Source organism: Carassius auratus, unplaced genomic scaffold (genome assembly GCF_003368295.1).
Source record: "Carassius auratus strain Wakin unplaced genomic scaffold, ASM336829v1 scaf_tig00024172, whole genome shotgun sequence".
NCBI classification, from domain to species: Eukaryota; Metazoa; Chordata; class Actinopteri; order Cypriniformes; family Cyprinidae; genus Carassius; species Carassius auratus.
The window spans coordinates 59,334-74,419 of NW_020525322.1; the positions used below are offsets into that span (position 1 = coordinate 59,334).

Consider the following 15,086-nt stretch of genomic DNA (forward strand, 5'->3'; position numbering starts at 1 on the left):
TTTGTGATGATGCATTTGTGTTAATTTATTAATATTTATAAATACATTCCATGCATGTATGAACAACTATATTATAATGTAATTTATAAGCATATTATGGTAACATTATTAACATACATTTTTAAAAATTATACATTTTTACATTTTATGTTCATGTTTTGTAAATGCATTTTAAAATAAATTTATATATATATATATATTCATTCATATTATAATGTATTTAATTAGCATGTCATGTTAACATTAACAAATAAAATAAATTGTATAAAATTATAAATTTTGTCTATTCAGCTTTCTATGTTCATGATTTGTGGGTTTTGTGCATTTTTGATGATTTATCAATTTATAATCAGCTACAAAATAATTATTTGCAATCAACATATTTATATAAAAATGTGTGTGCATGTATGTATATGTGTTTATAATGTCAATATATCATGCTGCATTACATTAGAGTGTTTTTATCAGTTATAAATTAGTGTTTTTATCAGTTATTAGTTACAAATACACATTGTATTTGGCGCAGTCGTTGGTTTCCATTGAACTCTTTTGTGAGGTCAAGAAGATGAGTCACTTCTTTGTTGTTCTTCTCTCTCTCTGTTGTCTGATGTGGCCCTCACAGATCAGCTCATGCAGGCCGAGGAAAAGGGGAGCGGGGCTGTGGCCTGGCAAGTGTACTCTTCTTACATCAAGGCTGCCGGAGGACCTCTGGTCTTCATCGTGAACATCCTCCTCTTCCTCTTCACCACCGGCAGCATCGCGTTCAGCAACTGGTGGCTCAGTCACTGGATCAGACAGGGCAGTGGGGTAAGACAAAGGGAGGATTTAGCCAACAATAACAGCTGAACTCACTTTATCTTCCGTGGAAAACAAAAGGAGAAATTCTGATCAATATGAACGAATCACTGAATGAATCATTGAATGAATCATTCCCGTCATCCTATTCACTGGCATGATCTAACTCAAAATAATCATTTGCTTCCTCCTTCTTGCTCATGATCTCATGATCATGAGAATTAGGGTGGATTTCAATTATTTTGTGAAGGGTTACATACATCGGAATTCGATAATGAAAGGCTCTTTTGAACTGGTTTTGAACTGAATGATCAAAGTCGCTTGAGTTTGAATCAATCGGAGTTCCAGCGTAAATGACTCACTCAGTTGAATCGGTTTGTCTGTTCTTCCGCTTTTCACTCCTTTAGCTATTTGTCAGCGCTACTACTGGCTTAACTCACTAGTTTTATGAGATTAACTTACATGAGATAAAAAAGTATGATGCTAACAAATAAAACATCAAGAACTTGCTCTTCTGAAGACTTTGATTAAACCGCTCAGTTACTGTGGATTTATTCGTTTGGTCTCTTTACAAACATTTTGAAGCCTTTTTGAATCTTAGACAGAGATTTGATTAAATCAATCTTCATTTGTTTTTACGAAATTGAACTACAAGAGGGTGGGTGGTCTAAATGATAACAGAATTTGCATTTTAGAGTAAAATAGCCTTTTAAAATATATCACTTAAACAGTTTTTTGTGCCCTTATTTTTGAAGCTTGAAAGCTTCATTTCACATTCGCTTTACCTGCAAGGACAACAGAAAGAGGTCATAATCCATCATTTTGGTTTTCACAAGTTTGGAAACGACCAAAAAATGATGCAAGTTGTTATTTAGGGTGAATTATTCCTTTAAGGCGACAGACCACCCGCTTTAATCGCAGTTTTGATGCTTAGCCAAAACGAACATCAATCCCGAAACTAATTAGAAGTGCCAGACTCCACACGATTTACTCAGAGGGACAATCACGGCAACAGATGTTGCAGTTAACTCGCATTCTGCAAAATAATTGAGATTGGGACTAGTTACACGCAGTTCAGCTGGTTTGTTGGGAATCTCCAGGGAAGGATCACGTTTTCAAGGTGATGTTGCTTTGTCCCTGTAGAATTCCTCCGTGCTGCTTGGGAACGAGACCACCGAGAGAGACAGCATGCGACTGAATCCACACATGCAGTACTACTCCAGGGTGTACGTCCTATCCATGGGGGCAGCGCTCTTCCTGAAGACGGTGCGAGGGCTGGTGTTCGTCAAGGTAATCTGGAGTTTATTCGTCATTGCATGAGATTCCTCAGTCCAGGCTTCCTGTCTCCATTACACACTGCTGAATTTTTCATCAAAGACTTAAGTCCTTAGGCAGATGCATTTCTTCTTTGCTCATGCAGTATTCATCACTGCCTGAATCTACCTGAGAGTAGCAGGTTAATCTGTCAGGGGGGCTTCGCAATTAATTCATTTCTCCCACGGCGGTGTAATCTGGGACACGGTATGCTCATAGCACAGAGTAAGGATTTGTGAAATGTACTAAAATAATATATATCTCGATATGTTTTAGGATTTTTTCCGGTACCAATAATTAAACTATGTTTTGCTTAGTGTGTCGTAATTTCAGTGTTGTGGGGTAATGTGAGTTGCGCAATCAGATTACTTTTTTTGAAGTAACTATTAAAGTAAACGCACAAAAACAGATTCAGCATTCCTCAAAATCAATAAAAACGATGCAAACTCATTACGCAAACTTGCATTATTTAAAAGAAAATGTAATAACATAAATATCCTTTATGCATTTAATCCATTTAATCAATGTCTTTCTGAGTTTCTCTGAGATGCATAAATGTTGCGCTCCGGCTTTAATTGAAACTACATTCATTGGCGAAACAGCGACAAACTGACAATAATTGTGTCTAAAGTGTTACTCGATATTAGCTTCTTGTTTGTTGAAATATGAAATCAGTATCACATTGGCTCTCACAGACTGACGTGGCACTCTTGTATGTGTTATAATAACTTAACTATATCATATATTATAAATATATATTTAACTGCGTTCTAATAGGATTCATCACACAGTCAATGCTTCTGGACTCTCAAGACATGTTTGTTCTTTTGCAAAGTGAGTGACACACTCGATAATGTAAGCTCGCATATCATTAAAACAGAAATACTGCACATACTTCAGTTTCAGTTTCGTTTCCACACCGAATCCTTGCTCTGCAGTCCATGACATAGTGCTGCTTTCCTCTCTCTTTTTTTCTGCTCTTTAATTGAATTTGCCTGCAGGCTAAATCCATTTATCTGTCCAGTGTCTTGACTTTCAGCTGGAGGGGTTGAGTATACATGTCCCCTCAGGACCCCGTGCCCTCTTCTCCATTAAGCAAAGCTGACAGCACATTAGAGAGGTTATGTGTCTGTGTAATTGTCTGTCACTTGTATTCACTAATTCCTCTGTGATGGCTAATCTTTTTTGTTTTATCCAGAGGTAAGATTGCAAATTTGGGAACTCTGCATAATCCATTAATGGAATGAATTTGTCCTCTTGTGCCAGAAAGCATCCAATCCAAATGGTAACATGTTCCCCCATGAGCATAACATGAGGAATTTAGTTATGAAGGCATGTCTGGCATATTCGCAATAGTCTCCCGACACATATTTGAGAATATTTGTACTTATGTAACTGTGTGTTCATATGAGCTGCTGCAGTGATGACGTTACAATATCAATCATGTCTTTTTAAAAATAAAATAAGTCTTAGGCTCACCAAGGCTTCATTTATTTGATTAAAATTACAATAAAAATAGTAATATTTTGAAATATTATTACCATTTAAAATAACAATTTTAAATTTTAGGGTATTTTAAAACATAATTTATTCCTGTGATGCAATGCTGAATTTTCAGCCGTCTTCAGTGTCACATTTCTGATTATGTTGAAAACAGTTGTGCTACTTCATATTTTTGTGGAAACATTTTATTTTTCAGGATTCTTTGATGAATAGAATGTTCAAAAGAACAGCATTTATTAGAAATAAATTTTTTTGTATCATTATCAATGTCTTTACTGTCACTCCTTACTTTAATAAATCCTCACTTAGTGAAAATATAAATTTCTTTGGGAAGAAAAAATACTTGATACTTAACACAATACTAAACCAATGCACTTGTATGTACTCATATTTAACTAATATTAAAACAGATTCAGTATTCCTCAAAATGAATAAAAACAATGAAATACAAACTCTGAATATTACACAAACCAGGCTTTTTCATTTGCCAAAAATAACTTTTTTATATATAAAAAAAAAAACAAGCAAGCCCAACCCAGACGAGAAAAAGTAACGCAAAAGTAATGTAATGCATTACTTTCCATAAAATGAACATGATTAGTTACTTTTTTCTTTGAGTAATGCAATAAAGTTATGCAACACTTTTAAAAGTAACTTTCGTCAACACTGATAATAAATGTTATATGTGTTCGATAACTTTCATTTGCACCAAAAAAGCTGTTGACGTGGTCTCTGTCCTCCTTCACTTATTGTTTCTAACCAGATGTATCAGGAGGGAACAACTGTGAACATTGTTTGAGCTCTTTTGCTATTCTGAAAAGGGCCGTCCAAACCGATATTCCAGGAAATATCGGTTGGAATATCGGTTGTCAAAGAATGAAATTCACCTATTTTCCTGAAGATGTGGGTAATGTCTCATGCAGGGCCTTACAGAGCAGAAGCATTCCTGTATATTTGCAAAGGTTTTCCCCCATATAAATCTAGCTATTATAGCTGTGTAAATGTTTGTGTAACCTAACTAAAGAATTATATAGGTTAAATCAGCAGCTCATTTATTAGCATTCGTTGCGTCTGGGTGCATGCATTATTAACAGTGTTGTGTGTGTGTTGTTTTGTTGTTGTTTTTGCAGTGCACTGTGCGGGCAGCCTCGGTTCTGCATGATAAACTATTCAAGACTCTACTTCTGAGCCCCATGCGCTTTTTCGACACAACACCGCTGGGACGCATTCTCAACCGGTTCTCCAGGGACATGGATGAGGGTGAGCAACCTCTCTTTATCTCTTTTCACAAATCCATTCACATGCAGGATGACGGGAAGCGTTTTGATGTCTCTGTTCTTCCTCTGTGTGTAGTTGACGTGCGTCTGGCGATGCAAGCCGAAATGCTGCTCCAGAATGTGACATTAGTGCTGTTCTGTCTGGGCATGGTGGGCGCTGTCTTCCCCTGGTTCCTGTTCTCCATCATTCCTTTAGGACTGTTCCTCTTCATCGTCAACCGCATCTCCAGGTTCGGTCTTACAGATTTTATTGGGTCAAACACTTGAGCTGTGTCACTGTAAAAAGTACAAGTAGAACCAAATATATGGGTCAGGCTGATTAATCAACAAATATGTGGGTTCAATATCTGCTAGAAACATTATAGACATTATGGATAATAAACATTATCTCTATATTCTCTATGAATAATATGATTGCATTGTTTTACAATGTTTTTCTTATGTATTAACCAAATTTAACAAAAAAATCGAAGTATATTTTTAAATGTAAATATAAATTCAAATAAATATTAATAATCGAAATATTTAAATTAGTTATTATGTGTGTATGTGTAAAGTTAATAAGTTAAGTTTAATATATATATATATATATATATATATATACACACAAACACACACACACAGTTAATATAGACTGCAATTGTTTTTAATAAAACAACTATTGAAGAATGTTTTTATTGATTGACCTGATTTCAGTTTTCTACCTTTAAATTTAATGTTTACTGAAAAAAAATTATTGCCATTTGTTTGTAATTGCAAAGAATTTCTAGAACAATTTTGTAATATTATAAATAATTTTAAATAAGCAATTATAATATAAATTATTATTATTATTATTATTAGTATTATTATTATTATTATTAAATATGTCTGAAAAGACAACAGAACCACCATTATTCATGCATTTTCATAGTATTTGTCTTTTTTGCGCTTGGGCTCTTTTTAACAAAAGTATGATTTATTAACATTATTCACAAGCAATGCATTTTTCATATATGCACTTATATGCACTGAAATCAGCCTGAGTTCTCATCAGTACTGGCCTGGCTCTGTCTGACACCGCTGACTTGTGACAGACCCCATAAAGCCCCGTATAAATCAGTTCAGAAGCCAGAAATGACTGCAGCTCGGCCAGGAAGATCCCCTCAGTCTCACTGTTATTGAGCCACTAACCGTCACATCACAGACAGCTCTGTGAGCCGCACAGATAAGCAGATGAGATGAGCCAGAGCTTTGATCAAAACTCAGCCGTATATCGCCGCTCGTATTCTCAGACTGGCTGACTTTTTGTCAGGGCCTGGAAAATATATATAAATATACTTTTCCGGTTGTCCTTTTTACCCAAAGGGTTCTCATTCGTGAGCTGAAGCGCCTGGAGAACATCAGCCAATCCCCTTTCACCTCTCATATCACCAGCAGTCTGCAAGGCCTGTCCACGATCTATGCTTACGGCAGGGGGGCTGACTTCATACACAGGTAATATTCACACTACAGGATGCCCTCCATGACTTTTCTCTGAAACAAACACTGAAGTGAAACTTTACTTGAGGTCTTTATATAAACTGGCCTCAGAAAGTTTGCACAAACTTCAAACAGTGCATGGATGCCACACTCACAAATGGCATTGCATCAGAAAATCATGGAAAATGACAAACCTAGTGGCTTTTCAAGAAAGCATTTCACAAATAGAGCAATAAGCCTCAAGAAGCCATGGATTTATAACAGTTTAGGGGCGTTGTTAGGTACGATGTGAAGCGGGTTGCCTTTAAACCCCTTATTATTAGCTAGTTATAAATTTACTATAAACCACGGCTTCACAGGGTTTATTGCTTTTAAAACATGGTTATTCCACATACGTAGTAAGGTAAAACAGAGCAAATACAGTATAATGATATTAATAAAAAAAAGTATTCTTCCACCAAACAATGTAGTTCCTCGGAATCAGCTGTGGTTGCAACAAAGTGGTTGCCAAGCAACAAACAAACAAATGTAAATGTAAACAAACGTGAACATGGCTTAGCCAATCAGAATCCATGACGGAATTCTCAGTTTTATGAATAAAAATCTAATAATGAAATAAATTTTTTTATTCAATTCAATTCAATCATATTTTAACAAATTTAAGCATCTTGTATTTATATATTTAGATACAAGATGCTTATAAACTTAAAAAAAAAAAGTACTTTGGTTAAATATTGGATATATTCCACCAGGAATCAAGCCCTGCTGGACACAAACCAAGCGTGTCACTATCTGTTCAGCTGTGCTATGCGCTGGCTGGCTGTGCGTCTGGACCTCATCAGCATTTCTCTCATCACCACCGTCGCGCTCCTCATCGTCTTCATGCACGGCCGCATTCCTCCCGCTTACGCCGGTCTGGCCATCTCCTACGCCGTACAGGTGCGCCACTCTCACACAATGTCTATATGACTGCGGACGCTTGTCAGGAAGTACTGTTACTGTGCCGTTATTAATTCGCATTGCTTACTATTGCTCAGTTGTTATTTACTCCGTTTTCTTTCCCTTCCCACATCCAGCTAACCGGCCTGTTTCAGTTCACCGTGAGGCTGCTTTCTGAAACCGAAGCCCGTTTTACATCAGTGGAGCGGATCAACCATTACATAAAGGTAGAAGCTTCTGTGACACATGTGCGCTGGTTGTGTCAATGGCAAATAGAAAGGGACGGACCGTTTGTTATTCAGTTGACACAGCGCACAAAAGACATCAGCTCTTTACTTTGCACAGGTGGCTGAGCCCAGCGGTCAGCGCTGCATAGTGAGCCTGCTACATCACGCTCAGCAGGCTTCATGGCACGCGTTTATTGCCCAACAGAGCATCTAGTGAATGACACAGCTTGTTTCAGGAGGCTCTTATCAAAGCAGAACAGTACAGCTGTCTTAGCTCCCACTCAAGTGGCAGAGAGCATTTTACAGTGATTAATGAAGCCAATAATGCTCTGACTGAGTTCTGAAGGACAAAGTATCCAACTTATCTAGCAATGCAAAAGAACATTTTTCTGTGAGACTACAAAATGTATTAGCTGCTATAGGTGAATAACTAGAAGAATAAAGAAGTACAGTAAAACCATTTGATCAATCTTGCTCAATTTATAAATCATATACCATACTGAACACAGCTGAAAATAGTCTACAGGCTTGTCTTGCATTATGATAATTAGATAGGTGACCACTTTTTTCTTCAGTAGAACAGTAAAGAAGATTTTAAGCTGAAACTGTGGCCCTTGGTGATTCATAAAATGCAATTTTTGAGAATAAAAAAGTGTATTATCTTTATTAAATTAACACTTTGGCTCCTGATGATGTACTGAGGTCTTAAGAAGAGAAACGATCAGTATGTGCAAGAAACTGAACATTATTTGCAGTATTATTACCTGAAATCCAGAGCTTCAGACAAACAGTTCGGTGGGATGTCTGGTTCACAAACAAATCATTAATTTGGTTCTTTTTGAGGAACTGCTTGAACCTGTTTACTAAAATCACACTCTGGAGAAGCTACGCAGAATGAGCCTGCTGGCTGTTGTTAAAAGAGTTTAATAACATAGACAAGTTTGCGATATCAAGCAGCATAACGGACTATTTTGTACATGCCTCACATGTTCAAGTTACTAATGCCTGCAGCTGCTCTTACGTTAAAAATAATGCGGATAATCATTATTCACTCAGAACCTGGAAAGCGAAGGTCCTCGAAAGATCTGTGCCTCCTCCGCTCCTGCTTCAAACTGGCCAGAAGAAGGACGAATCACCTTCCAGAATGTGGAAATGCGATATCGGGATGACCTTCCTCTGGTTCTGAAGAATCTCTCCTTTAGTGTTCTTCCAGAAGAGACCATTGGGATAGTTGGCAGAACAGGTTCAGGTACACCTGTCTACAAGGCTTCTTTATCCTATAAGAAGTCGTTTGTGTTCATCTCTACTGTGGGTCGTATTACTGGCGTGACACAGGTTGGTTGTTTCTTCAGGGAAATCTTCACTGGGCGTCGCACTCTTCAGATTGGTGGAGCTCAGCCGGGGATCAATCATCATTGATGGTGTCGACATCGCTCACATCGGTCTGGAGGATTTGAGGAGCAAGCTGTCAGTCATCCCCCAAGAGCCGGTTCTTTTCATTGGCACTGTCAGGTACGGTCCACGTCACTTTACTAAGACAAGCCATGTGTTATCCTTCCTGGAGTCACAATGATGCAATGCATTTCACTTACACAGTCACATACAAGTGCGTTCAAGTGAAACAGAATAAATGTACAAACTAAGCATTTTAATCCATCTGGGATTGATCGGATTGTGAAAAGTGGGCAGTTTTGGATCAGTAAGATTTTTAATGTTTTTTTTGTTTGTTTGTTTTTAAGAAGTCTCTCAGATGCTCAACTAAGCTGCACTTATTTAATCAAAAAAAAAAAATCTATATATTTGAAAACATAATTTATTCCAGTAATGTAAACCACACACTAAAAAATACTGGGTTGTTTCAACCCAACTTTGGGTCAAATATGGACTAGCCGTTGGGTTAAAATTTTACATAACATTTTTAACCCAAAAGTTAGCTTTGTCCAAATTTGACCCAAAGTTGGGTTGCAATAACCCAGCAATTAAGAAGCAAAGCGTAGTTTTCGCTGCTTAATATTTGTTTGGAAACTTTGATATTTTTACAGGATTCTTTGATTAGATAAAATATATATATATATATATATATATATATATAAAATATAGACATTCTTTGTGATAATATACATGACTGTTCAAAAGTTTATCTATAATTTTTAATGTTTTTTATGTATAGTTTTACTCAGCAAGGATATATTAAATTGGTTGGAAGTGATAGTAAAGAGTTATACTGTTACAAAAGATTTCTATTTTTAAAAAATGTTGTTCGTTTGCACTTCTTATTCATCAAAGAATCTTGAAAAAAGCATCACAGTTTCCAAAGAAATCACAACTGTTCTCAACACTGATAAAATAAATCAGCATATCCGAATGATTTCGGAAGGTAGACAAACATTTGTTTCGCCTTAAAGATAACTTCTTAATGAAGCATGTGCAGAAAGACTAGGGTCGGTTTATGCTAACTAAGTTGCTTATAAATCCAACAGATCAAATCTGGATCCCTGGGATCAATATACAGATGCACAGATCTGGGAAGCACTGGAGAAAACACACATTAAGGACATGGTGAGTGAGTCTGACTCAGTATTACCATTTTAAAATTGGCTTTGGTGTACCTGTGCCTGAGAGCTTGTCACGTGCTGATTTATTTTCAGGTAAGCCAGCTTCCTAATTCACTGCATTCAGAGGTGACGGATAACGGAGAGAACTTCTCTGTTGGAGAGAGACAGCTGCTGTGTGTGGCCAGAGCTCTTCTCAGACACAGCAAGGTAACGGTTGAGATCAGATACGCTTCTCAAACCATTGTTCTGGCAAAAGTGTTAAGTGTGTTATTTGCATTCTTGGTTGTTTTTCTCCTGCTGTTGTGAAGCACTGTTGAAGCTCAGCTGTTGTAAAATGGTGAAACATTGCCACCACTTGGCAGACAGTGTATAACTATTGAAAAATCACAAGTATTAGCTTTCTTTCCAAGGTCTTCTCTCGCGGATAATGTAAACATTTGCACACCATCTGTAATGATATGAGAACGGGACATTATGTAACGGATTACGTAAAGCACAGGAGTTACGTCAGAATCATTGATAAATGATTCCTCTGTTCTCAGCATTTTGTCTCCCAAGTACCCACATTGTGCACAAGAATATTAACAGGCTACCAATCCTAGCTTTGTTTTTTAAAAATCTATGGTTTCTGTAAAATATGTCACTAAATAATTTTTTTTTTTTTTGGTTTATGCATTTTAGCAGACGCTTTGGAAAGCGACTTACATTGCATTCAATCCATCATTTTTTCCTAACATGTGTTCCTTGGGATTTGAACCTCCAACCTTGCGCTTGCTAATGCAATGCTATACAACTTGAGCTACAGGAACAATTTAAAATATTACAGATATTTTACTCATAGTTTCTACTCTAATTTAGAGCATGGCGTAACTAGAGTAATGTGTATTCGTTATTAATAATATGGGGTTTGTTTGTTTGTTTGTTTGAAATAACTTGACTTTATAGCATGTGCATATAACAAGCTTTTCCGGGTTCTTAAAACAAAGAATTAAATGAAATGAATTACGGACTAATTTGTGTGTTTACACAAAATTACAAATTACTGACTAATTTGTGTGTTTACTTGATTTTTTGAAAAATGACTAGACAAGCCATTCAGTTTATCAGTTTCAGCTTGACATATGTCAACACACACACACACACACACACACACACACAAAAGAGCATGCTTTAAAAAACATTACAGTGCTGGAGAAATGACTGGCCATTGAACAGATTTTGATGAAGATGATCATGGTCCTAGGTTTGTGCTGGATGTAATCTAGTGATGTGTGTTTCAGATCCTGCTGTTAGACGAGGCAACAGCTGCTATTGACACCGAGACCGATCGCCTCATCCAGGACACCATTCGCACCTCGTTCAGTGGCTGCAGTACTCTAGTGATCGCCCATCGCCTCAACACTGTGCTCAACTGTGACCGCATCATGGTCCTGGACCAGGGACAGGTGGGTCTCCTTCTAATGATACTGTGACCCCAAAGACTGAAAACACTCCTATAGTGTCTTATCATTCTAAATAAATACATTGATTAACCGTAAGATTAAGCTTACATCTAATAAGATTAGAAAAAATCCTTACAAAGGTAAAAATGTCCTTAGAAATCGATTTAAAGGGACAGTTCACCCACAAATGAATCTACTCACCCTCAAGCCATCCAAGGTGTATGACATTCTACTTCTTTTAGACGAATACAATCAGAGTTATATTAATTAATATCCAGGCAAATCCATGCTTTATATTGGGAGTCGATGGTAGCCCAAAATTTGTCCAAAAAATTGCACCCGTCCATTATAAAAGAAGTCCACACGGCTCTAGGAGGTTATTAAAGGTATTCTGAAGCGAAGCGATGCATTTGTGTAAGAAAAATATCCATATTTACAACTTTATACACCTTAAGTACCAGCATAAAAACACACTTACAAAATCTCCAAAATTACTGAAATCATTTTTTTGTCAGTATTGCTCACCCATATGCTTTAAGTTTCAGTGCATAGACAAAACAAAACAAAAACAAGCATAAAGCCAAGTGACATTTATGAGAAAAAGCTCAAGCATCCACAAAAAAAACATAGATATAACATTCAAAATCGAAATATTTGGAGATATTTGAGGTCATTGTTCAGGTTCATCAAACTCAAAGGTTAAGTCTGTAGAAATCTCACAGAGCATATTAAATTGTATGTGTCAGATTAGATGTGAATGTGAAAACATAATTCTATAAATGCAGTGTACGGTATATACATAGAGAGAGCTGTCAAATTAACATTAACACATTTAATTAAAATGACATGCTAATGCATTTACTGGATGTGTTCTTTCTATATCTCAGACTCAGAGCAGTAAAATCATAAAGTCTCACTTGTTTAGAGATTGCACTTGGTTTGATATTCTGTAACAGTATGGACTGCATGTACACTAATATGTCAAAGTCATGCTAATGTGACATCTTCTCATCTTTGAAATAGATTTTGGAGTTTGACACCCCTTCAAAGCTGCTGGCCAATGAAAACTCACATTTTCGTGGCATGATGCTGGCAGCAGAAGAAACACTTAGTCACACCGAAGAAGTAAGCACTCAACAGCACATCCAGAGATCCTGAGAAGATTGAAATCCTTGACGCTGCTCAAACTGAGATTTTCCGTTAGTTTGTTACTTTAACACAACGATCATATTGATATTAATACACAGAGAGATTCTGAGTTTATATAGTGGAAGATGTCAGGAAGAAGAGCTTTCCGATGGGAATGCTCCCATTGATGGCACTTTATTTGTGTTTGGTGGCTGAATTTTGCACACTGATAATCTATTTGTTTTAGCATTTATTTGCTTTGTAAAAGTATTCAAGATATGTATCGACCGTAAGGTAACCGACTGATTTGCCTTATTTGTATCTGAAGTTTTCAAACCAAAAAGATGATGTTCAGATCAGTCACAGATATCAATCATTCCTGAAATCAGCACATTTTGTGAATTATTTTTATTAGACTTATTTTGCATTATCTACTTGTGCTTTTGCTGTTATGTATACTGTGTAAGTTTTGTGCCTCTGCTGATATATATATGGCAGATATCTGTCAAAAGCATTGTGCAGATAGTGTTTTAGTGCCGAAAATATGCAATGTGAATGCTATGCAATAATTCAATTTTTTTTTTTTTTTACTTGCATTGATTGTCATTATGCTGCATGTGTTGAATATATCCTGGGAATCCAAGAAAGACTTTAATTTATGTTTAAAATCAAGGTAGTTTTAATGCACATGGAAAGGCTGGGACGAATTGAATGGTAAATATCTCATTCGTTCTTGAGGAGTGACTGTCCTGCTTCATATCAAGATTTCACTTTATGATCTCTTCAGAAATGGATGACTTGGTTGTTTTTATTTTCCAGGATGGAAAATGCACAGTGAAAATGTATGTACCTGAAACATGCAAGGCCTTTAAGGGTCTATTTATATTTTTGTATAACTATATATGGCACACTGTGCAGTATCTGTTTAGATGTTTATCTTGGAAATTGGTTCAAAAGCTTAGAAACTGTTTGCTAATCATTAAGAGTTGCCTTGTTCTTTATGATTCAGAGATTTTGGTTTTGGGGTTGTTTCACGAACACTTGTTTTATGATTGTTATAAAAATGCTTTATTGAATAAAGATTATATTTATACATTTAACCAGGGGTGGTTCTAGGGTGAGTGAGATCCGGCGCTTAGCCCAGAAAAATCCATGTATGTGACTTTTTATTTTAAGAAATCATAAAGATTTACCTTGTTTAAAATATACAAAAACAATAAAAACAAAACAAATTTAAAACATTTTATTTAAAGTATTGAGGAAAATACATTTGCTTTTTGCAAACAAAAATTAAGAATTGCAAAACAAATGAAACAGCGCGAAAGCAATGATTTTGCAATACATAATTCCATGGTCATATCTATTAATTTATTTGCAACACTGCTTTTATTTTGCGTGTCAGTCTAATTTGAGCTTGCAATTTGTCTCTCTTTGTGGCACTGTTTTGACGTGGGGGCGGAGTCAATGGACGGGGGCGTGTACAACATGCCTCCATGGAAGTGACGTCATCGGCCCGAGACGCAGCTCACTGATCCAGGTCCTGTCATGATGAGCAGAGACTTTCGAGTGGATCGTTTATTTTTTATTTCAGTGGCATTAAAACATTCATGTTTTCGTTTTATTTACTTTATTAACAAATGTATGTGCGTTAGCAGCGTTTGCTCAAGTTAAAGAAGTTGTTAACATGAACATCTGCTGTTTATTTCTCTCGATGTGCGCACTTTAATAGCATTATGTGTATTGGATCTCAAATCGAGTCAGGTCGGGAGTTCGTAGCGGGTTCGCGAATCATTTGAGTCAGTTCGGGAGTTCGGAGCGCGATCGCGAATCATTTGAATCAGTTCGGGAGTTCGGAGCGGGATCGCGAATCATTTGAGTCAATTTGGGGATCGCGAATCATTTGAATAAGTTCGGGAGTTTGTAGCGGGATCGTGAATCATTTGAGTCAGTTTGGGGATCGCAAATCATTTGAAGCAGTTCGGGAGTTCGTAGCGGGATCGCGAATCATTTGAGTCATCTGACTCTAGTTTGGGAGTTGGAGCGGGATCGCGAATCATTTGTGTCAGTTCGGGAGTTGGGATCGCGAATCATTTGAGTCAGTATGGGGATCGCAAATCATTTGAAGCAGTTCGGAAGTTCGTAGCGGGATCGCGAATCATTTGAGTCATCTGACTCTAGTTTAGGAGTTGGAGCGGGATCGCGAATCATTTGAGTCATCTGACTCTAGTTTGGAAGTTGGAGCGGGATCGCGAATCATTTGAGTCATTTCGGGAGTTCGTAGCGGTTTTGCGAATCATTTGAGTCAAATTCAAGATATGGACCCTTTGTGCCAAAAGGTTTCTTTCTTGTCATTATAGAACCTTTTTAGCATAAAAGGTTCTTTGGAGTTGAGTAAAGAACCCTATGGTTCTATATAGAACCCAATGATCCCTTTCTTCTAACAGT

General features: G+C 36.8%; 1 protein-coding gene across 1 annotated transcript in view; it reads left to right on the plus strand.

Annotated features, from left to right (window-relative positions):
* The window catches only part of LOC113078075 (multidrug resistance-associated protein 5), a 33,598-nt gene extending 20,072 nt beyond the window's left edge, over positions 1-13,526 (plus strand). Inside the window, exons 17-29 of the mRNA XM_026250365.1 lie at positions 623-807; positions 1,939-2,085; positions 4,743-4,872; positions 4,966-5,119; positions 6,237-6,365; positions 7,103-7,289; positions 7,427-7,516; positions 8,573-8,765; positions 8,869-9,028; positions 9,997-10,075; positions 10,165-10,278; positions 11,352-11,516; positions 12,537-13,526. Of these exons, the coding sequence (XP_026106150.1) occupies positions 623-807; positions 1,939-2,085; positions 4,743-4,872; positions 4,966-5,119; positions 6,237-6,365; positions 7,103-7,289; positions 7,427-7,516; positions 8,573-8,765; positions 8,869-9,028; positions 9,997-10,075; positions 10,165-10,278; positions 11,352-11,516; positions 12,537-12,671 (1,868 nt within the window). The 3' untranslated portion in view covers positions 12,672-13,526. The remainder of the gene's footprint in view (positions 1-622; positions 808-1,938; positions 2,086-4,742; positions 4,873-4,965; positions 5,120-6,236; positions 6,366-7,102; positions 7,290-7,426; positions 7,517-8,572; positions 8,766-8,868; positions 9,029-9,996; positions 10,076-10,164; positions 10,279-11,351; positions 11,517-12,536) is intronic.
* The last annotated feature ends 1,560 nt before the right edge of the window (positions 13,527-15,086 follow it).